The 23,039-nt window shown below is 34.6% G+C and overlaps 2 protein-coding genes across 2 annotated transcripts; both read right to left on the reverse strand.

Moving 5' to 3' along the window:
* Window positions 1-679: 679 nt before the first annotated feature.
* LOC120114984 (cytochrome P450 CYP82D47-like) lies at window positions 680-19,841 on the reverse strand. Its single transcript, XM_039135754.1, has 6 exons — window positions 19,106-19,841; window positions 18,252-18,882; window positions 11,374-11,381; window positions 1,770-1,779; window positions 1,704-1,708; window positions 680-691 (listed from the first exon to the last, which is right to left on the reverse strand). The coding sequence occupies exons 1-2, from the start codon at window positions 19,823-19,825 to the stop codon at window positions 18,259-18,261; spliced, it is 1,344 nt and encodes a 447-aa protein (XP_038991685.1). The 5' UTR covers window positions 19,826-19,841; the 3' UTR covers window positions 680-691; window positions 1,704-1,708; window positions 1,770-1,779; window positions 11,374-11,381; window positions 18,252-18,258.
* On the reverse strand, window positions 10,567-11,676 carry LOC120115055 (F-box/kelch-repeat protein At3g06240-like). Its single transcript, XM_039135824.1, has one exon. It carries the CDS (start codon window positions 11,674-11,676, stop codon window positions 10,567-10,569), a length of 1,110 nt encoding a protein of 369 aa, XP_038991755.1.
* Window positions 19,842-23,039: the final 3,198 nt, after the last annotated feature.

Below are 23,039 nucleotides of genomic sequence, written 5' to 3' on the forward strand. Positions count from 1 at the left end.
TGAGAGGGATACAGCCATGGAGGAATTGGCGAGGGTATATTTCCAAACCCTCTTTAAATCAAATTTTACTGAGATAAATGATCGAATTTTACGAGGAATTAAATGTTAGGAAAATAAACCGAGTACAAGTAATTTCCCTATAACCAGATTAGTGAGAATGCGAAATAAAAGCGGAAAAATCGAGGAATTAAATGTTAGGAAAATAAACCGAGTACAAGTAATTTCCCTATAACCAGATTAGTGAGAATGCGAAATAAAAGCGGAAAAATAATACCCGAAAATTGATAACGGAGTTCAGCCAATTGTGCTTACGTCTCCGGGCTGCTGCAGATCTTTTACTAAGAGAGAAAATTTACAGGTGTTTACAAAATACTCACTACTCACAAGAAAGCTCTCTAGTATAGGAAGAAAGAAATGTTTTGGGATGATTTTGAAGCTAAATGGGTAAGGGTATTTATAGTAGAAACTTAGGGACTAATCTTTGAAAATACCCTAAAGTGCAATGACTAAAGTGAATTTACCCATTCCTATTTTCAACAAACATCTACCAAAATTTTACCAAACTTTGAAAAACATTTTTCAAAGAAACATTTACCAAACTTTGAAAAAAACATTTTCCAAAGTTGGTTGCCAAACTTTGAAACTTTTAACAATCTCCCACTTGAAGACTGATTTTAATATGTCTTCACACCTCGATCAATGCAGTACCATGTCTGGTCTTGTTATTCTAGCATGCCAACTGAAGTTGAACACAACTTCAGTTTATCCGTAGTCACCGTCTTTGTCAACATGTCTGTCGGATTTTGAGCTCCACTAATCTTTTCAAGTTTCAAAATCCCATCTTCCAGAAGAGACCGGATAAAATGATATCTCAATTGTATGTGCTTTGTCCTGGAATGAAAAGACGGATTCTTTGCTAGATGGATAGCACTTTGACTGTCGCAATACAAGATATTGTTTTCTTGTTTCTTGCCTAACTCTTCCAAGAAACTTTGGAGCCAAACCATCTCCTTGCTGGCTTCCGTAACAGCGACATATTCTGCTTCAGTTGTGGAGAGAGCAACTATCTTCTGTAGTTGAGAAACCCAACTCACTGCAGTTCCTCCTAGAGTATAGACATACCCTGTAGTGCTCCTTCTGATGTCGACATTTCCGGCTAAGTCAGCATCTACATAGCCTGTCAGTATCATATCTCCACCTTTGAAACAAAGTGCTTTGTTTGTGGTACCCCGAAGATATCTGATGATCCATTTGACTGCTTCCCAGTGTACCTTGCCCGGATTATTCATGTACCTGCTAACAGCTCCCACTGCATGAGCAATATCTGGTCTGGTTGGTGATTGGTCTTTGGAGAGTCTGAAATGAACACCTAAAGGTGTACTTACTGGTTTAGCATCTTGCAGTTGAACCTGGAGAGTACTTTGTTGATGTACTCAGCCTGTGATAACATCAAAGTCCCCGACTTTGTGTCTCTCTTGATCCTCATCCCAAGAATCTGCTTTGCAGCGCCCAGATCCTTCATAGAAAACTGCTTCGACAATTTTTGCTTCAAGTGTATAATCTCTTGCATGTCTGAGCCTGCAACGAGCATGTCATCAACGTACAATAATAAAATAATGAAGCTGTTGTCGAACCTCTTGATGTAGCAACAATGATCTGCTTGGCATCTGATAAAACCACTGCTACTCATGAAACTATCGAACTTCTTGTACCACTGTCTAGGAGCTTGTTTTAAACCATACAAGCTCTTCTTCAACCTGCATACCAGGTTTTTCTTGTCTGCCTCTATGAAGCCTTCTGGCTGCCTCATATAGATTTCTTCCTCCAAATCACCATGAAGGAAAGCTGTCTTTACATCTAACTGCTCAAGATGTAAATTCTCTGCAGCTACAATTTTCAACACCAGTCTGATTGTAGACAATTTTACGACTGGAGAGAAAAATTTCATTGTAGTCAATACCTTCTTTTTACTGAAAGCCTTTGACAACCAATCTTGCTTTGTAGCATTTGCTCCCATCGTGCTCTTCTTTGATCCTGTAAATCCACTTGTTGTGGAGCGCTTTCTTGCCTAGTGGTAATTCAGCTAATTCCCATGTCTGATTTGACATAAGCGAGTCCATATCATCTTTCATGGAAAACTCCCACTTGACTGAATCCTCCACTTGCATTGCTTCATCATAGCACTCTGGTTCACCATTGTCAGTCAGCAAACAAGTAGTGTAAAGAAGGAGAATACCGTTGGGTTGGTTTAGGAATTCTGGAGGAGCGTCTCAGTTCTGGTGTGCCTGGTTCTTCTTGAACTGCTTCAGGATTGATCTGAACATCATTTCCAGAAATCTCCTCGAACTCAGCAAATTCCTTTGTTTCAGCTTCGGTATTACTTGATTCTGCGGTTGACCTATCTTTGTACATCACATTTTCATTGAAAATGACGTCTCTGCTTCTGATGATCTTTCGATTTTCGTAGTCCCAAAACTGGTAACCGAACTCATCACCACCGTAACCAACAAAGACGTATTTGTTGGACTTGGCATCAAGTTTACTTCTTTCAGCAGAGTTTATGTGTACATAAGAAATACAACCAAACACTCTTGAGTATGAAAGGTTTATTTCTTTCTTGCTCCAAGCTTCCTCTGGTATTCCGCCATCCAAAGGAACTGAGGGCCCACGGTTGATCAAGTAAGCTGCAATGTTGATAGCTTCAGCCCATAGAAATTTGGGCAATCCGGCATGTATCCTCATGCTTCTGGCACGTTCATTCAGAGTTCTGTTCATGCGCTCTGCTACGCCATTCTGCTGCGGTGTTATGGGAACTGTTGTCTCCATCTTGATCCCATTGTTTGCGCAGAAATCTCTGAATCTACTGTCTCTGTATTCTCCTCCATTGTCAGACCTCAACCGCTTGACTTTCAAACCAGTCTCATTTTCCACCATGGCCTTCCATTTTCTGAAGGTATCAAAGACTTCTGATTTCTTCTTCAGAAAATAAACCCACACCTTCCTTGTTGAATCATCGATGAAGGTGACATAATATAGTGAGCCTGCAAGAGATGGAACTGGGGATGGTCCCCATACATCAGTATGAATCAATTCTAACCTTTTTGCCTTGGGTGTCTTGCCAATCTTTGCAAAACTGACTTTCTTTTGTTTTCCAAAGATGCAATCCTCGCATAGTCCGACATCTACATTCTTTAGATCCGGCAGCTTCCCTTTTGATAGAAGTATCTTCATTCCTTTCTCGCTCATATGGCCGAGCCTTTGGTGCCATAGGTTTGATTTTCCATCAGCATCTGCTACTGCAATGATATTCTCTAAATTTGAGGTTACATAGAGAGTACCGGTCTTCTTACCACGAGCAATGACGAGTGCTCCTTTGGTAATCTTCCATTCACAGCCTGAAAAAGTTGTACTATATCCTTCTCCATCAAGCTGCCCAACAGAAATCAGATTTCTTTTGAGGCCAGGAATATGTCTCACTCCTGTCAGCTTCCAGGTGGTCTGGTTTGGCAGCTTTAGTCGGATGTCTCCTTTTCCGACGATCTTCAAGGTTTCATCATCAGCTAGATGAACCTTCCCAAAATCACCACTGACATAGTTCTCCATGATTTCTCGGCATGGGGTGGAGTGGAAAGATGCCCCTGAATCCAAGATCCATGATTCAATCGGACTGTTGACGCTTAAAATCATGGCATCACCTGTCTCCTCCGTCATGTTGGCAGATTCCTGTGCGCCAGTATTTTTCTTCGGTGCTCGGCAATCTCTTTTGAAGTGACCCTTTTTGCCGCAATTATAACAGGTAAAATCTTTATTTCCTGTTCTTGATTTGCCCCTTCTAGATTTTGATCTGCCACGATTTGAATTTCTTTCTGAAGTTCTCCCTCTAGACTCCGTGTGTAAGGCTGAGGAGGTTGATGCTTCACCCGATTCTCTTCGTCGAATTTCTTCACTCAATACCAGATCCCGAACATCGTCAAATTTTAATTTGATGTTTCCCGACGAACTGCTGACTGCTGTAACAGTAGCATTCCAACTGTCTGGTAGAGATGATAAGAGAATTAAAGCTCGAACTTCATCATCGAACTCAATTTCCACTGAACTCAACTGGGTTGTGATTGTGTTGAGTTCATTTAGGTGTTGTGCCACCGATGCCCCTTCCGCCATCCGCAAATTGAATAATCGCCTCATCAAATGAACTTTGTTTGAGGCCGATGGCTTCTCGTACATACTGGAGAGAGCCGCCATAAGACCCGTCGTGGTCTTTTCCTTTGCTATGTTAAAAGCAACATTGCAGGATAACGTCAGTCGGATAACTCCGAGGGCTTGTCTGTCGAGAAGAGCCCAATCTTCATCCTTCATGCCCTCTGGTTGCTTTCCTGAGAGAGGTTGATATAGATTTTTCTGGTACAAAAAATCTTCAATCTGCATCTTCCAAAAGCCAAAGTCCGCACCATCGAACTTTTCAATTTTCACCTTCCCTTCGTCTGCAGCCATCGCTCCCACTCGAATCTGGCTTCGTTTGGATCGTTTCTGACAATTCTTGCGAATCACCGTGTATTAGAACACCACCGTCGACAAACTCGTATCGCCGACCGAATTTCACTATTCACGGAATTCACTATTCACGTGAATAGTAATGAATAGTAACCTCGCAGAAAATTTGACAAAATTCACAACCAAAAGCTCTGATTGCCAGTTGTTAGGAAAATAAACCGAGTACAAGTAATTTCCCTATAACCAGATTAGTGAGAATGCGAAATAAAAGCGGAAAAATAATACCCAAAAATTGATAACGGAGTTCAGCCAATTGTGCTTACATCTCCGGGCTGCTGCAGATCTTTTACTAAGAGAGAAAATTTACAGGTGTTTACAAAACACTCACTACTCACAAGAAAGCTCTCTAGTATAAGAAGAAAGAAATGTTTTGGGATGATTTTGAAGCTAAATGGGTAAGGGTATTTATAGTAGAAACTTAGGGACTAATCTTTGAAAATACCCTAAAGTGCAATGACTAAAGTGAATTTACCCATTCCTATTTTCAACAAACATCTACCAAAATTTTACCAAACTTTGAAAAATATTTTTCAAAGAAACATTTACCAAACTTTGAAAAAAAACATTTTCCAAAGTTGGTTGCCAAACTTTGAAACTTTTAACATTAAACCATGCATTACGGATGATATTAACCGAACTCTTCTGAGGGAGTTCACCGCTGAGGAGGTTCATAGCGCAGTGCGAATGATGAGGCCTTTAAAGGCTTCTGGGGCGGATGGGCTAGGAGCTATCTTCTATCAGAAATTTTAGCACATCGTATGCCATGATATTTGGTCCACGATAATTTTGACATCGAAGCCTTTGCCTTCATAAAGGCTCACCGAGAAGGGCATATCAGATGGCTCCATATCAATTCCAAGACTTTCGAAGAACTCCATCATATTTGGATATGGAACCTGGCATCACATTGACAAGTACACATTGCAGAGACATCCCACTAACAATTTATATATGGGAAAAAAAACTTGTTATCAGCATTCTTGTGATAAAGTTTTAACATCTGTTCTTTTACATGATACTAAACTTGATTCAACCCGATTTGATATGTCGAAATGAAGCGGTAAACAGGGGTGTAAATGAACCAAGTTCGAATAAAAAAAACTATGCTTGTTTGTTTGTTTTTAATGTATTCATGTTCAATTTATATTTATTTAAAATTTCAATTTTATGTTCGTCTTCATTTGTTTATTTATATTAGTTGCTTTGTGAACATGTAATTTAATTTTTGCAAAAATAGTAAAACTATGCCAGTTATCCCTCCAATCACTGCTACTTCCATTGTAATGTAAGAAACTGAATTTATCTACTCATTTGAAGATGAAACATTGCTGTCAATTTCAGAACTTTTGGTCATAAGAACATGAATCCTTTATTTTTCAGAAGTGTTTTAAGGGTGACTTTAATAAACTGGAAATTGAATAGGAAGTGAAGATAATGTAAAACTTACAAGAAATGGGTTCAAATTATTTCCAAAATGTCCAAAGAAGGGTACTCACTACTTAACACTTGGAAACTTACCAAAAATGGGTTCAACTTAAACATATATACAATGGCGGAACTTGACGAATAAGTTTGGGGCAACTTAAAACTTTAAAAATTGTAAAGGTTTAAATTAAAAAGATTTTAAATTGTGAAGGGTTTAGTTTTTTTCCCTAAAAAATTAAGGTTAAAGTAAAAATTTTGAAAATTTGAAGTTTAATATGAATTCCTATTTATAACTATAATGAGAAAGTGGCAGTAGACATAACCCAAATCTATTCCTATTTATATCTATAATTAGAAAGTATCTCTAAACAATGGTGGTGGGTATCTAGAGGGTGAAAATCTATCATTAATAATGCTTATATTACTTCATTTTATGTTAGTTCAAATCTTAATATTTATTTTAACATATAATATCTCTACTTAATTAAAAAAATTATAACATATTTTTAGATGTCATCCAAACATGTTTGGATTGTAACATTTTGTAAAATTAAAAAAAACAAAATTTAACTTTAAAAAAGTCATTTCGAAAAAATATTACGGACAATAGAGAAGAAAATTAAAAAAATAATATAAGAATATAATAATTTAAATTGTGTTTTAGGATTTAATTTACTTTTAAACCAATAACCCCTAGTATTTACTTATAAGGACAAGTTTCTTGTTTATAAAGTAAACTTGTATAGAAAAAAATCTTTTAAACTATGTTTTGTACTCTTCATTTTAAAATTTATTTTAATTATTTTTTAATCGTTATAAAAGAATTTGGGTCACATAAATCAAATCTAGTCGTTATCTAAATTCATTTGAATAAAATTTAAAGAATGATTTTTTTTTGCGTAATCATGAACAAATCTATATGGTGCTTAGGAGGGATATTGTCCCTTCCAAAATTTTTGGTATAATAGTAATTTAGATTTTTTTGCTAAACTATTAGTTAAGTATGACCTTTGTCCCTTTCAATTTTTAGATTTAAATACTTATATATTATTATTTTATGATATGAAATTATTTTACCTCTTTAATTCTAGTTTCGTCTAATTATATTAAGGGTAAACTACATAAATAGTCACCAAATTTTTAAAGTTCTTGTATTTTGGTAGCCTATCTTTTAAAACTTAGAATACAATCATCAAACTTTTAGTTCATTTTCAACGAGGTCCATGACATTACCTCCCATTAGTTTTATCTGACGTAACACGTTACTGTTATTTTTTAGCTTAATAAAACAATCATTTTAACCCATTTTAGCTTAATAAACAATTTTCGTCATCCAAATTGACTGAAAACCTAAAAAATAAAATTTTCCTTTTTTCTTATTCTCTTTGTTTGATCAACAATCGAAACTAACAATGAAGACACCAGCTGCAATCTCAACATATTTTTTGTGAAATGTCAGCTACCCACACACAACTTGGACGAATAATAATGTTGAAAGGAGGTTTTTTAGGTGCGTTACCATGGGTGTGTATTTAGAAGAAATTGTAATTTTTTCTATTTAATATGACCCCCATTGAATCCATGTTCACATACTATTATTGTAGGTTAGCTAAGAAAGATGAGAGTCATAGAGAGATGAAGAAAGTTTGAACGAGTGATTTGGGAGGTTTGGTTGTACCTGGTTTTGTTGGGTTAAGAAATGAGTAATTTAGAATTTATGGATTATGTTTGTTGCTTATGTTTATTTTGCATTAGCCCACTATGTTACCGAGATCTCTTGGGTTTACTTCAAAATGAGCTTTCAGCCTAAACAAGCAAAAGCAACAAACTCAAAACACACATAAGACTAAACTCGACAACCAGGCTAAATTACAGGTTCACTTTCGATATCTTCGACAAACAATAATTACTTTTTAGAGTTGAGAATTTCATTCCTCTAAGAGTAAACTTTATGGAATTAATGTTGAAGCATGCACTTTAAATGAATGGGCCACTGTTATTGACTGCTCATAGGGCTCTTTCCTTATGGAGTATCTTGGCCTACCTGTATGTGAAAAGAAAATTTCAAAAATTATTTGGGATCCGATAATCCATAAATTCAACAAGAAATTAGCCGGTTGGAAAACTTCTTCATTGTCAATGGCGGGCAGACTGGTGCTTTTTTCCCTGTCGATTTTTTCCTATCTATTTTCAAAATGCCGTATAAAGTAAGTCAGAAGATTAACTCTTTGATGGCTAAATTTCTTTGGGGTGAAGGATCAGCAAAGAGTCATATTCATTGGGTGAATTGGCAACCAGTTTGTCAACCATTTGAAGATGGTGGCCTGAGAGTTTTGGATATGAATATTACAAATCGAGCTTTGCTGAATAAATGGGTGTGAAAATTTGAAAATGAAAAATATTCCCAATGGAAAAAGATTATTTGCAACAAACATAACGTTAGCAGTATGCCTCTGTCAATTAACAAGGCAGTTTCTCCTCAAGACTCATGGATTTGGAAAGGAATTGTTAACAACTATCTGAAAAATGATAAAGTTGGAGCGTGTTTGAGGTCTTATTCTAGGATCCAAGTAGGGAATGGTAAGTCTATTTCCTTCTGGAATGATGTTTGGGTTAATGACTCACCCTTGAAAAATCAATTTCCTGGGATCTTTGCTTTATCCAATAATAAATGAGGTAAGGTGACTAAATTTGGTAGCTATGATAAAAATGATTGGGTGTGGAATATTCAAACTAAGAGGAACTTATGTGACTGGAAATTGGACCAGTGGGTCAAATTAATGACAAGGCTTAATAGTATCAATATGTCTGATTCAGTGAATGACTTCCTTTCTTGGTCTAGGAAGGGTGATGGACTGTTCTCGATTAAATCCTGCAGGTTGACCTTAACAAAAAAATCTGGAGATAGTTTTAACTGGAATAAGTGGGTGTGGTCAGGTTTGGCTCCTCCTAGAGTCGAAACTTTTCTTTAGCAAGCTTTCTATAAAAATTGGCAGTTAGAATGGAGCTAAAGAAAAGGGGGTTCCCTTGGATGATGTTCTATGTCCACTTTGTCATCAGCATGAAGAAATCGTTCAACACCTTTTCATTTCGTGCTCTGTTGTAGGGGATCTTTAGAACAGATTTTTCAGGATATGAGATATCTCTACAACATTGCCTCATGATCCCCCTACCCTTCTAAGTTCATGGTATGAATTAAGGGCTAATTCTTCCATTTGGAAATTTATCTCGGGAGTTGTTTTTGGTCCATCTGGAAAGTTAAGAATTCATTTGTTTTTATAATATAAAACTTGACAGATCCTCACTCTTCATAATCAGATTTAGGTTGGCAAAATGGTTTATAGGTAAGTTACCACAAGTTCATATACAAGTTGATTTTCTGGTTGGGGACCCCTCGCTTGCAGACAGACTTCCTAGCCATACTTTTCATAGAAGGATGGTGCAAAGTTAGCTTCCTCCCCCAACAGATTTTTTTCAAAATAAATGTAGATAGGGATATCAGGAAAGATGGATTGACTGGTGGAATTGGAGGTATTTTGAGAGATTCTAATAGCTACACTTTAGCGACCTTCTCTTATAGTGTTGGTCATGGCCCTCCACCTCTGGCTGAGTTGAAATCCATTAAAAAAGAAATTGACATTTTTCTATCCTCAATTTAGGTATTGAAGGGAAGACTGATAATAGAGAGTGACTGCAAAAGTGTCGTTAACTGGATTATGTTGATGAATATTGTTTCTTTCTTCAGTACCCTAGTCATGGAAATTGTGTCCCTAGTTTTAGCTAGGGCGGTTATTGTGAGATTGATTCCTAGGGGTTGTAATTGGGAGGCTAATAAATTAGCTAAGGAGGGGATTGGGTGATTGTAAGGGTATTTTTCTAGGGCGCTTAAAGTGGTTTTTGATTAAATTGATGTCTAAGGTGTAATGGTTTACTCTAATGTAATTTTTGACTAATCAATAAATTGAGGTATTTTTTTCCTCCATCCGTTAGTTGCCTCTTTTCAAGAGGCAACTATGAGGGAGGTTTTTAATGAGGCCTCATACTTTTATAAAAAAAAATGTTATGTCTAACAAAGAAACTAAAAACCCCTTAAGCTAAGCATCCTTGAGCAAATACAAGAGATCGAGCACCTACCTTCAAATAGACATGGCCAAAACGACATTATCCAAAACAATCTGCTCTATCTCTACACAGCAAATCCAGCCAACTATTTATTGACTCTAAGATCACCACCATGCTCTCCTTAAACAATCTGCACCTAACCTTTCATACTTTTACCCCATCACGTTAAAGTATGAAAGGCAAAAAGTAGTTGTTTCAAATAGTGACCATGCCAGCAAGGACCGGATAGTGGTATCTTTTAAATAAATGGGATAACATAATAAATCCGACCATATTTGTGTCAGAACATATTCGTATTCTACAAATGTCTGAATTCAAGTAACCTTGATCTCATCAACCTTCAAATATGTCTAGTTAATTAATTAATATATAATTCACTATGAATTTTACAGAACTATTGAATAAATTAGACAAATCGAAAAACTATAATAGAATTATATATTTATCTAAACACGAATGTTCTTACATCTAAAGAGAAACTAAGCTCTCCACATATGAAAAACCAAAAATAACATAAGTCGAAATTTGTTTAAAATTCACCCTTCTTTGAGTCTTGTCACGGTTATTATATATGAGCAAACCCCCGTCGCTTATGATCAAAGCTTCTTCGCTCTTCGGAAAATCGAGCAGGGTGGGCGAGCTTTGACAAGGGAACGTCGAAACGGTCTTTTCCCACGAATATTTCTTGCCATAGATTTTAATGACCCAAAATTCATACAATGGTGGTAGATGTTTTCCAATACAAAGATTTCCTCCCATTGAATGCAACTTAACACATGGATAATCAGCTTGGGAAACTGGTGTGGAGATCTTCGTGAATTCTTGTTTTGATAGGTAAAAAGCAGTGATGCTCAGAGTTGGTTCCGACTCAAAATAAGTAATCCAATAGATACCTCCATTAATGTGTACACTATCCCGTTTCATTCTTGTTGTCTCATCACGACATAAATACCCAATGCGTCTCCATGCAGAGGATTTTAAAGAGTAAACGTCAAAAATGTTACGGTTACTTATCAATACTACCTTATAATCATCGTGCAAGGCATCGTATCCGAACCCAAACCCATCAAATATTAGAAACCCACCAAACAATGGTTTAGGCTTATTTTCGGGACAATGTATGGAAAGAATTGTTTTGGTTTGTCTGGTTGATGGATTAACCAAAACTACGGTTCCTGGAAAAACATAAGTACACAACAAGCCATTGCATGAACCCCATACCTGTATCTGGAAACGATCGATGGTTTTCAGGCAGAACAATGGGTCCTCCTCCACAAGCTTCACTTCGTGTCCACTAAACAACGATTCGTAATCCAACTGGAACCGATGATGAAATGGCATACTTTCATGCAGGACACATCTCCCTCTCCTGGACTTAATAGATTGATTTAGTTGCATCTTCACAAAACGAGTATCGGAGATTAGGTTGTACCACACCTTGCACACGCACTTGAATCGGCAGAGTGATTTTACCGGCAGTCTAGAAAGAATCTCCACTACGATTTCTTCAGGGACTTGACATCCAGGTGCTGCTCGTTTTTCTTTTGGATTCATATCGGCTGCGTCTACCAGATTCATAGTTGGAACCCTAAAAATCATACAAGTAATAGAATATTGGGTAAACTATATATAAAGCAATCAAATATATAAATAGGGTAAATTATAAACTTAACCTCTCTCCTATTTCACTCACCATACTTTCAATTTTTTCAATTTGCTTACTGTACTTTAGACGTTGAACTTCTTTGGTCACTCGACTGTTTACTCAGTAACGGGTTGCTTACCGTTACTTATTTTAATAATAAAACATGTTACACGTTCACTCACTGAACTTTACCCTCTCTCATATTTCAATCACTGTACTTTTAATTTTTTTTTTCAATTTTAGTTTGACGTTGTTAGAAATTTAACAGTTGAGTGACCAAAAATTTTAATGTCTAAAGTTCAGTGAGCAAATTAAAAAAATTTAAAAGTATGATGAGTGAAATAGGAAATAGGGTAAAATTCAGTAAATAAGCATGTAATTTACCCATATAAATATTGTTAATTATGTTAAAAATTAAAATTATACTTTCATTATATATAAAATAAATATAATATAAAATTTGGTTATATAAAAAATTAATAATATAGAATATTAGTCATTTTTTCCTTTTCCATTAGTTATACATTATATATAAAATGTTGTAAACCACTGAAGTTCCGGGCTTAGCCCAGTGCTTTAGGCGTGTATGGTGATGTTCCAAAACCCTGGTTTCCAATCCTCAGCAACAATTTAGGTTTCTTAACAAATGAGATGATGACATGTGTCATAATCTTATTGGATACAAAAATTAAAAAAATAACTAATTAAAATTAATAAAATATCCTCCAGTAGGGTGGTGACATGTGTCACCGCCTAATTGAATATTAAATTCATTAAATTAAATTAAAATTATGATTAAATTGATCAAATGTATAAATATTGAGGATCAAAGGTGAAATTATACTAATTTTTTACCACCACCTCCGTTAAATATTAACGACAAGTAACTTCATTGAATGCATTTAAATAGTTGGGTGACATGATTGAAAATTTCAAAAATGATGAATAAAATTGTAAAGGGATTATAATTGGGTAGTCACTGATATAATTTACCTTAGAATATTAAAACATTTATCGATTGGATTTTTTTATTCAATTAAAATATTTTCAATTATATTATTTATCTATAAATTCTAATGACTTATTTGATTATGGAATTGTAATTCAAATTTAATATAAAATGCAATTAAATATTTATCGTATTTATATCTATAAAATTACTATTAGGTTTTACTATGATAATAATTGTTTCTTATATTTAAGTAAAGATAATTTAAATTAACAAAATATTGTTTATGCACAAATTTAAATAGTTTAAATTAGAGTTAGGCATGAGATTTTAACTTGACGGGTTTTGACCCAATTTTATAGAGTTATTTTTTTAATACGAGTTCGGCTTGGTTTTTGGAGGATAAGGTTAAGTCGTGTCCGATTTGAGTTTAGGGTGATAAATCTTCAAACCGACCTAACTCGAGATAATAGTATAATTACCCTGATATATTTAGGGATCACTACAATAATATTCATCTCTGTGTATTTTTCAATTAGGTCCCTATTTTATCAAATAAAAATAAGAATGATATATATATTTGTATTAGGTCGAGCATGAAAATTTATCCCAAAAATTGGGTCAAGTTTCAGGTAAAATGAATCCTCTCTAAACTCAGATCGAGTACCGTTGATAGTACCGTTGATGGGTAGTTACTTCTATGGCTTATATAATGACGGTGCCTCTACCTGTAGAGATAGTACTGTTGATGGGTCAGTCGACCATCATACTACGACCAATGACTGCCCTACAAGTAGGATTGTGATTGAGGAAGTTAAAATGGCTCTTAGAAAGATGGGTAGGGACAAAGCTGTTGGTCCAGATCAAATTCCTATCACTGTGTAGTTGGCCCTAGGAGAAGAGGGAGTTAAGTGGTTGACCAACATCTTTAATACTATTTTAGAGACTGCCAAGATACCAGAGGAGTGGAGAGAGTCTACGGTGATACCAATCTATAAGAATAAAGGAGATCCCCAATGTTGTGGTAACTACAGAGGTATTAAACTACTCAGTCATACCATGAAGCTATGGGAAAGAGTGATAGAGGCTAGGTTGAGACAGGTTACTAGGGTTTCGGAAAACCAATTTGGCTTTATGCCCAACAGGTCTACTATGGAGGCGATTCATCTACTTCGATGGCTTATGGAGAAATATAGGAGAAAAAATAGAGATCTTCACATGGTGTTCATTGACCTTGAGAAGGAGTATGATAGCGTTCCCCGCGATACGATCTGGAAGACCTTGGAAACGAGACGGATCCCAACTGCTTATATCCGGACGATTTGTGATATGTACTGTAGATCTACTACATACGTCAGGACTACAATTGGAAACACCGAGGCATTCCCGGTGGAAATCGGACTCCACCAGGGGTCATCTCTTAGCCCTTACATCTTCGCCTTGATTATGGACGACATCTATTGTGCGACACCAGACGGTGTTCCATGGTGTATGATTTTCGCTGATGACATTGTCCTAGTTGCTGAAACAAAAACTGAGCTGAATAGTAGACTGGAGACCTGTAAGACTGTTTTGGAAGAAAAAGGTCTAAGGATCAATATTGAAAAGACAGAGTATTTATGTTTAAAATTCAGTGGGAACCAAAACGAGGAAGATGTAGAAGTACGCATAGAAGGACACGTTCTCCCCTCAAAGGATTGTTTCAAGTACCTAGGGTCTATGATACATAAAGATGGGGGTGTAGATGATGACGTTACACACCGTATTAAGGCGGGATGGCTAAAGTGGAGGGCTATTACTGGAGTTTTGTGTGACAAGAAGGTGCCTCTAAAACTTAAGGGAAAAATTTATAGAATGGCAATAAGACCAGCACTGCTGTATGGATAAGAATGTTGGGCAATCAAGAAGGATCACGTAAGGAGGATGGAGGCCGCATAAATGAGAATGCTTCGATGGGCATGTGGTCGGACTCTGTGGGACATGACATCAAACTCTGCAATTAGGATGTCCTTAGGGGTGGTACCTGTATCCGAAAAATTGAGGGAGGAAAGACTACAGTTGTTTGGGCATGTCCTTAGGTGAAAACCGTCAGATGCGGTCAGGAGGGTAGAGACCGACGGTGTCAGAAGGAGATGACGACCAAGGAGGAAGTGGGTAGACTGCTTGAGATATTATTTGAATGATTTAGCCCTTACCGAGGACATGACCTCTGATAGGAAATTATGGAGACTTAAGACCAGGGTAGCCGAGTAGTGTGGGTCACAGCCATAGGGTGTAGCATCTCTGTCTTCTTTTTAATGACTTTGTAGTAATTTCCATGACTTCTATTTTTTATATGTTTCTGTCATTGGAATCTATGAAGGCTTAGAACTAGGGTAGCGGAGTAGTGTTGCCTTAGTTTAGGTTTTAACCCATTTGACTTTATTCCTTCTCGTAGCTTGCTATCGATGACTTCTGTGTATCATTCTCTTCATGTTTCCTCTTTTTAAATTTAGCAGGGTTTTACGTTTCTGTCTATATACAGAGATTTTTTTTACGCATGGATTTATTTACAGGGAATACTTCCCATTACAGACGCGCATATGAAGATTGCATAAGAAGACTGTTCAACTATGTATTTGTTTATTTATACATGCATTGTATTTTATCTTTATTTTTAATTTTCTGACTGTCGGAGTTCTTCCACGGAAGCTGCTCTCAACCTGACGTTAGGGACAGCCTACTACCCTACCTCCCCCTTACCCCATTACATATGGGAATAGGCTTTTGTTGTTGTTGCTGCATATACATCCAAAGTTTAAATTACTCCCTCCGCCCCACTAAAATTGTCTCTTATTGACCTTTCATTAGTCAAAATTTTTAAACTTTGACCATAATTATTTTAAATATTAAAAAAATAAATTTTATAAAATATATATTTAAAACTACTTAATTGGAGGTTTTTAAATTGTATTTTTTTATATTTTTATCAATAATAAATTTTAATTAATAAAGAGTCAAAGTTCACAAAGTTTGAAAGAAAAAATTAATAGTGGACATTTTAAGTGGGATAGAGGTCGTATAATTTAAGATAAATATAAAGTAAGTAGAATTTAATATTTATCGAATTATATCTATTTTATTTTTGTATAATTTTAATATAATAATAAAAGTAATATTTTAAATTAACATAAAATATACTTCAAGTTGAATATAAAATGTATCCACAATCAGAAAGCCTTGAAGATGACCAAAGGCATAACAAAAACAAACCTATTACTGGGAAAATCAAGTTGCAGACTTCCAAAAAGGGCTTAGCAAGCATTTCCCCTTCTGGAGATTTGATATGCTTCATTCCTTCCAATGATGGAGTAAAAACTGATCCTTCCATTGCCCCAATGTTAAGCTTTCAACCTTTCCCTCCTTTATTCACTGCATAAATCAAATTAAAATCACCAAGATTTAATTTAACATACATTAAGATCCAATACAGAGAAAAAGCCAGCCATTTTATGATATCAAAATCACGGTGCGTTTGGTTCACGGAATGTAAGATTACCAGGGAATAAGATTACTGGGAATGTTGTATTTTGTGTTTGGTTGGGTTAGCAGGAATGCAAGATTACCGTGTGTGGTTAAAGGAATAAAAGATTATTGGAATGTATATTTAACTAAATTGTCCTTATTTTATATTTGTTTTTTTAACAAGTTGAAAAATATTTATATATTTTCTTTAAAAAATTTAAATTCATAAAATTTATATAATTTTTTTTACAAAATTGAAAATATAAAAAGATTTAATGAAAGGGTAAAATTTTATTTTAACACCTGAACTTCATATAAAATTTTAATTATAGATTTTTTTGTAAATCTAAAATAGTTTAAAGATAAATTTGTAATTTAACCTTCGTAGAATTTTTATTATTCAATGACAGAAGAATGATATTTTTGAAAGAAAAAAAAATTAAGGACATTTTAGTCCAAAACGCCGGTAATCTAACAATACCTAAGGAAAGAGAGGTAATGACATTCCCAGTAATATACTAAAAAATCCACTACCGAAAATAGGATTCTCAAGCTAACCAAATAGGGAATGTGAATTCCATTCCTCTGAAAATTTCACATTCCCATAGAAATCTCATATTCCCCCATTCAAACACCTCTAAAATTTTAACCTTTTTACTCAAAATTCAAAAACCCAAATCAACAATCATATAAAAAGATGCAACTGATCCTATCAAAATGTGTTAATTTTGATCAGATCTGTCAAAAAAAATAAAGACACTGACTTGAAGTACTCCTGGAACAGAAACAGCTAGGCAATATATATATATATTTCGTAAAAAGAACGGGCATAATATCGAAACTAATCCCTCAATATTTACTCTCTAGTTCATTATTTTTTTTGGAGCACTTTAACTCTCAATTTAATTTTTGATCAAAAAAATCCATGCTAGATGGAAATGAGGGATGGTTAAAATACTCGAAATTGACGTTTCCCAACCCGATCCGATTTTATAGGAGCGTTTTTTAAAAAAAATTCAGGACTCAAGGCAGAGCATAGTGAGTTATATAGTGTATAATTTTCGAGCAGGAGGGCCTAGTTTAAGGGGGAAAACACCGACCCAACTCGATTAATTTATATATATTTATATTTATATTTGTATTAGGCATTTTATTTTATATTATTAAAATATATTATTTAATTATTAAAAATATCAAATAATTATAAAAACATACTATTTTAACCGTTTAAAATATAATAAATAATTATAAAATATATTATTTTAATTATTTAAAAATATTAATATATTCATATTGAGTCAGATCGTGGATGAGGTTTTATACTAAAAATCAAGGCCAAAAAAACCTAAAATTCATCGGGATTGGGTGGGGTCGGATTTAAGATTTATATTTAAGATGATGGACAATATATGTGTTAATATCACTTAAGATGATGACTTAGTACGTGACACATAAGCAATTCAGCGCATGTAAAAATAGCACATCAATAACATGTCTTGATTGTTATCCAATTAATAATTTTTATTTAATAGGGATCATTTTGATTAAAAAAAAAGTGAAACATTGAAGACTAAAATATTCCAAAAATAAATAATAATTAAAATAATTATTTTAATAAACGTTGAAGACTAATTTTAACACTATACTATAATAATATAATAAACATGTCGAAAACAATAATTTTTTTGGGCACATAAAAACAATAAATTTTTCAGAGAGCATATAGTTAATCTGGAGATTAAAATTAAATAAATATAATATCAAAATTTCACGACCGCCATTGAACTCAAAGATTCAAGAATTTAAAATTTCCATGTATTCAATATGTCATCCATATATAGAATTTTTAAGCTAACAACACATATTTGATATGTAAAAGAAAACATAAATTGTCAAATTCAAACAAAATATTCACGTTTATGTAATTAAATGAACATTCATTAATTGAATCAATTCATGAGAGTACATAAATAATTTGTCTGAACATGACTTATTTTATTAGTTCATTTATGAGTAGTTTTATCAGCCGTTTTGTTCTTCACACTTGATCTTCACCTGGATTTTAGTTATAAAGCTCGGGAGCAAGGCGAGGTGCGACGAGTGCTTCAAGCGGGGTAGATTTAATGTTGGTCAACCCAATAGTACCACTCAAGTCGATCAGGCCATTATTCATCGTCGAGAAATCAAAGGCGTGTAAGAAATTCGACATCGTCAAGTACAGCATGTGGAGTGCGAACGATGTTCCCGGGCAGCTTCTCCGACCACTACCGAAAGGCATCAGCTCGAAATGCTGCCCCCTAACATCCACATCCTTGTGGGTAGTGAGAAACCTCTCCGGCATAAATTCCGATGGTTCCGGCCATACGTTTGGGTCCCTTTGGATCCGATGGAGGTTCACAATCAGACGAGTGCCTTGCGGGATTTCGTAGCCCCCGATCGTGCAGCTTTCGCTGAGCTCACGAGGTGCCGAAAGGGGTGCGGGTGGATACATCCTTAATGTCTCTTTAACAATGGCTTGAATGTACACCAATTTGCCGATGTCTGTTTCATCCACAAGCCTGTCCCTGCCAACATGGGCGTCTAGTTCTTCTTGTGCCTTTTTGAGTGTGTGAGGTTTGTTTAGCATAAGCGAAAGCCCCCATATCAAGGTAACAGTTGTGGTGTCGCTGCCTGCTAAAATCATATTCTGCAGGGTGCATATTATGTTAGTTTTTTGAAGATATAATCACGTTGATTAAATTGTAACATAACACGTGTTATATGTATATAAATAATGGTACGTCACGTGTCTCGTTATTGCTTTGACACGTAAACTTTGACATATAAAATCCATTACGTTAGCAATAAACATTAACTATTTTAGAGGTGGTTAACGGGGGAAATGAAAAAGAAAAGGGAAGAGACTGTACCAAGGAAGTGGCTTTGTTGATGGTATCGGCATCATATCCAGCAAGGCTAGCACCTTTAAGAACAGAGTTCATAACATCCATGAAATCCTTCTCCTTTTTGTTCTCATCCCAACGTCCGCCTTTCCGGTGGTCATCGAGCCATCCATCGGCGATTTCATCCAACTCTCTGGCGGTTTTCTTCATCCACTTCTCGTAGCCGCCCAAATCCATACGTCGGAGAAAAGGGACAGCGTCTCCCAACACAAAAATCCCCGACAGGTGAAAGAAATCCCGCAAAGCCTTACGGTATCTCGACACCACTCGCTGGTCTTCCTGCGCAGCAACGTTATACCTCTTCCCGGCAACCGTCCGGAGAATGACGTTCAACGTCAAGTCGGCGAAATGTTTCTCCATCTCCACCAAAACTTTCCCGGAGCCATCTTTCTTCTCACCCCAAGTCTTGTACAGCTGTTTCAGTGATCCCTGTATCTCCGACACGAAAACTTTCTTGAGCTGATCGATCCTGTGGTTGGACAGCACCTCCAACATCGTGATCTTGCGCATCTCACGCCAGTATTGTCCGTAGGGAGAGAACCCGAACATGGCATAGTCGTAACCGAGGTGTTCGGCGGCGGCGAATTTGGAACGAGAGGAAACAACCATATCATTGGTGGTGAATATCTCCTTGGCCACCTCTCTTGAATTCACCACCAGGGCCGGATGAACGCCGATGCGGATCATGTATGCGGGTCCGTATTTATCAGCCAAGTTCCCCAGTGTTTCGTGAGGCGCCAACGGCCCTCCCAACAGCGGGAGGTGGCCGATTATCGGCCATGCGCCGGCTGCCACGGGTGGTGCGGCTTTTCCGCCACTGGCTGAGCTAGATCTTTTGAGTTTGGAGTACAAAAACAGCAGTGCGGTGGCTAAAAACAGTGTGCAGCCGAAAGTCGAGAGATCAAGAAGATCCATCACGGCTTTAGATTGAAAACTGTGTAGATCTCCTGAAGAAGTTGATGGGAGAAGGTGGTTTGTTTTGTGCATATAAATATAGCTGCGGAGATTTCAGATTTTTATACTATTTTACTAATCCCGTCGTCGATGTTGAATGACTGCTCCAGTGTCAGTTAAGTCAAAATTATACAATAACATTATAATATATATATATATATATATATAATAAGATTAAGGGTTAACTATACGAATGATCATTTATGTTTGTATTTTATTCACTTTTAGTCATTGATTTTAAAAAACTTAAGATATGATCACTTTCGTTTTTATTTAATTAAGATGTGATCACCTTGAGTTAACTGTCATTAACATCAATTAAATGTTTTGATATAATCACTCATTTGGTCCATGTTATTTAGTTATTCTCTTAATTTAGTCATACTTCTAATAAATTAAAATAAATTTAATCCTCTAATCGAATGATGTCATGTGTCATGCCAATGTCATCATTCTTTGGAGGACTAACTTTATTTTAATTTAATATATTTATTTCTACCAATCAAAGAGTGACATGTGTCATCCTCCGGTTGAAAGAAAACAAATGAAAGCAAATTGAGACATCTTAGCATATATATACTTAAATTCATAATATTTTATATATATTAACTTAAAAAATATTTTTATTTTAATTTAGTAAATATATTTTATTATTAAATTAATTTTAAAATATTTTATTTTTATTTTCATTTAAAAATATATATTTTATGTTAAAATTTATTTAAAAATATGACTAAATTGAGGGAATATGTAAATAACTAGACCAAATGTGTGATTATACCAACCATCATGCCACATATTCATTTAATTGTTAATAGAAGTTAAACTGTAATGACAGCATCTTAATTAAATAAAAATGAAATTGAACATATCTTAATTAAATAAAAACAAAAGTGGTCATATCTTATGTTTTTTGCAATCAGTGACTAAAAGTGGACAAAATGCAAATGTAAGTGATCATTAATGTAGTTAACCCTAAAATTAATAATAATATGTGTAATTATTTTTTTACTTAATTTTATTTAGAAAAAAATATGTACTTGGTGAGATAGATGTGGGTCTTCCTTGGCAACCTTTGACTGAGTTGGTGAGAGAGATGTGGGTCTACTTTGCCGTCCTTTCACTATTACTTTAATTGATGTATTAATTAATTAGTTTCTTTCTAAAATAATATATTTAAAAATTAACATATATTCGTTCGTACACTTTAAAAAAATTTATATTCTTAACTGAATATTTTAGTTTTATGTTTTTGTAATTTTTTTAAATAATCAAACAAAATAATATATCATTCTTTATCATAAAATTATATTTTGAAAATTTAAAAATACTAAATATATATATATATATATATCTTAAATAATTTAAATACTCTTGCTATCTCAATAAAATTTTAACCTAACTATTTTAAATATTTTAACTACTTAAATTATAACTAATATATTTATGAAGAATGATTTTTTAATTTAAGGTTTTCAATCTTAATTTTTTCTTTCTCCTTTTGATCATTTGTCCTTTTTTTATTATTTTTGTGATCGATGGCGACGTGAATCTTAATTATGGTTACTAATTGTCCATATTCATTATTTTTTTTATTTTATTATATTGTATCTTTGTTTCCTCTTTATTTAGTTTTTTTTAATAATTATACATTTATTACAAGTTTTTCTCTATTGTTATGATACATTTTTCTCTTCTTTTTGACATATGTATTTATTGTTTACTCGTTATTTTCATTTATCCTTTTTTCAAATAAATATAATATGAGAACTCGCATTCAGGAATAATTTTGCAACAACTTATTTGAAGAGTGAATTTATTTAGCCATCAAGTTCAATTTCAACCTCTAAGATATTTCAAAATATTGTAACTTCATGTTCAAGTAGGAACGTAGGAATTTATGTCATAGGAGTATGAATATAAAAAATTACAATAAAGATTTAAGAGGTGCGAAATTAAAAAATTTCAATGGATATGATATTAAGTTATCAGTAAAAGTATAAAAGATATTTAAATTATACGAAGATTCAAAAATTTTAAAATATACAATCACAATCATACCCGTGTTATCCTTTCGGTCCATCCTTACATATGTCATATTACAATGATGAGGTATATAAATCAATTTTATCATTCTATTTGTTTTTTTTGGTTACAAAGATTAGCTGCATTGACAGCAATGGATCCTTCTTCTCCACTTGTCCATATTAAGGTAGAGAAGACGATAAATATTAGCAGGCGGATCAGCAAGATCTATCATGTCAAGCATTGCCATACGATCAAGATGAGTTATTGCATCCGCAACACCATTAGCTTCACGACGGATATGCATAATTCGTTATCCTAAGCAACCGTAAGCCCTTCTGCAAGAGCCCAAATTTCAACATAAAGGATTGAGAAACGCCCCAAGCTGCGATGCCGATGATAGCCAGTTAGCCAATCGTCATCAGGTGAAGAAAAATAGGCCCAAATACAAGCAAATAGCCCCAAATCCACTAAAATCACCTTCACCCCAAATCAATAAAATAAAAGGTAAATTACACCTAAATCATAACTATTCTTTTTTATTTCTTAAATTTTATTTTTTTAAATCATACCTAAACCTTATATTTAATTTAGGTTTCAATTTGGTACCCATCATTAAAAAATTAACATAACTGTTGAACTGATATTTTTTATATTTTTCAATGATGATGTTTAATTACCTTATGGTGACATGTAAGCATTAACGCTAAGTCCTTAACAACGGGAACCAAAATGAAACATAAATCAAACATTAAATATGTTTTTTTAAAGAGTAATGTTTGGGTGTTAAAACTGAACAAAAACAGTAGTTTAGGTACTAAACGTGTAGTTTACCTTAAAAGAAAAACCCTAATCCGACGGTTTTAAACATCCTATAAAATCCACCATAAACTAAAATCCGTGTTCGCACCTTCATTGTTTT

This window comes from Hibiscus syriacus, unplaced genomic scaffold, assembly GCF_006381635.1.
Source record: "Hibiscus syriacus cultivar Baekdansim isolate YM2019G1 unplaced genomic scaffold, ASM638163v2 tig00110257_pilon, whole genome shotgun sequence".
NCBI lineage: Eukaryota > Viridiplantae > Streptophyta > Magnoliopsida > Malvales > Malvaceae > Hibiscus > Hibiscus syriacus.

Excerpts from the sequence above, each read along its gene's own strand:
- LOC120115055 (XM_039135824.1), bottom strand. The coding sequence starts at position 11,676 with ATGAATCTGGTAGACGCAGCCGATATGAATCCAAAAGAAAAACGAGCA.
- LOC120114984 (XM_039135754.1), bottom strand. The coding sequence starts at position 19,825 with ATGATCCGCATCGGCGTTCATCCGGCCCTGGTGGTGAATTCAAGAGAG. Across the intron at positions 18,883-19,105 it reads TCAACAAAGCCACTTCCTTG|AATATGATTTTAGCAGGCAG; the intron begins GTACAGTCTCTT and ends TGCACCCTGCAG.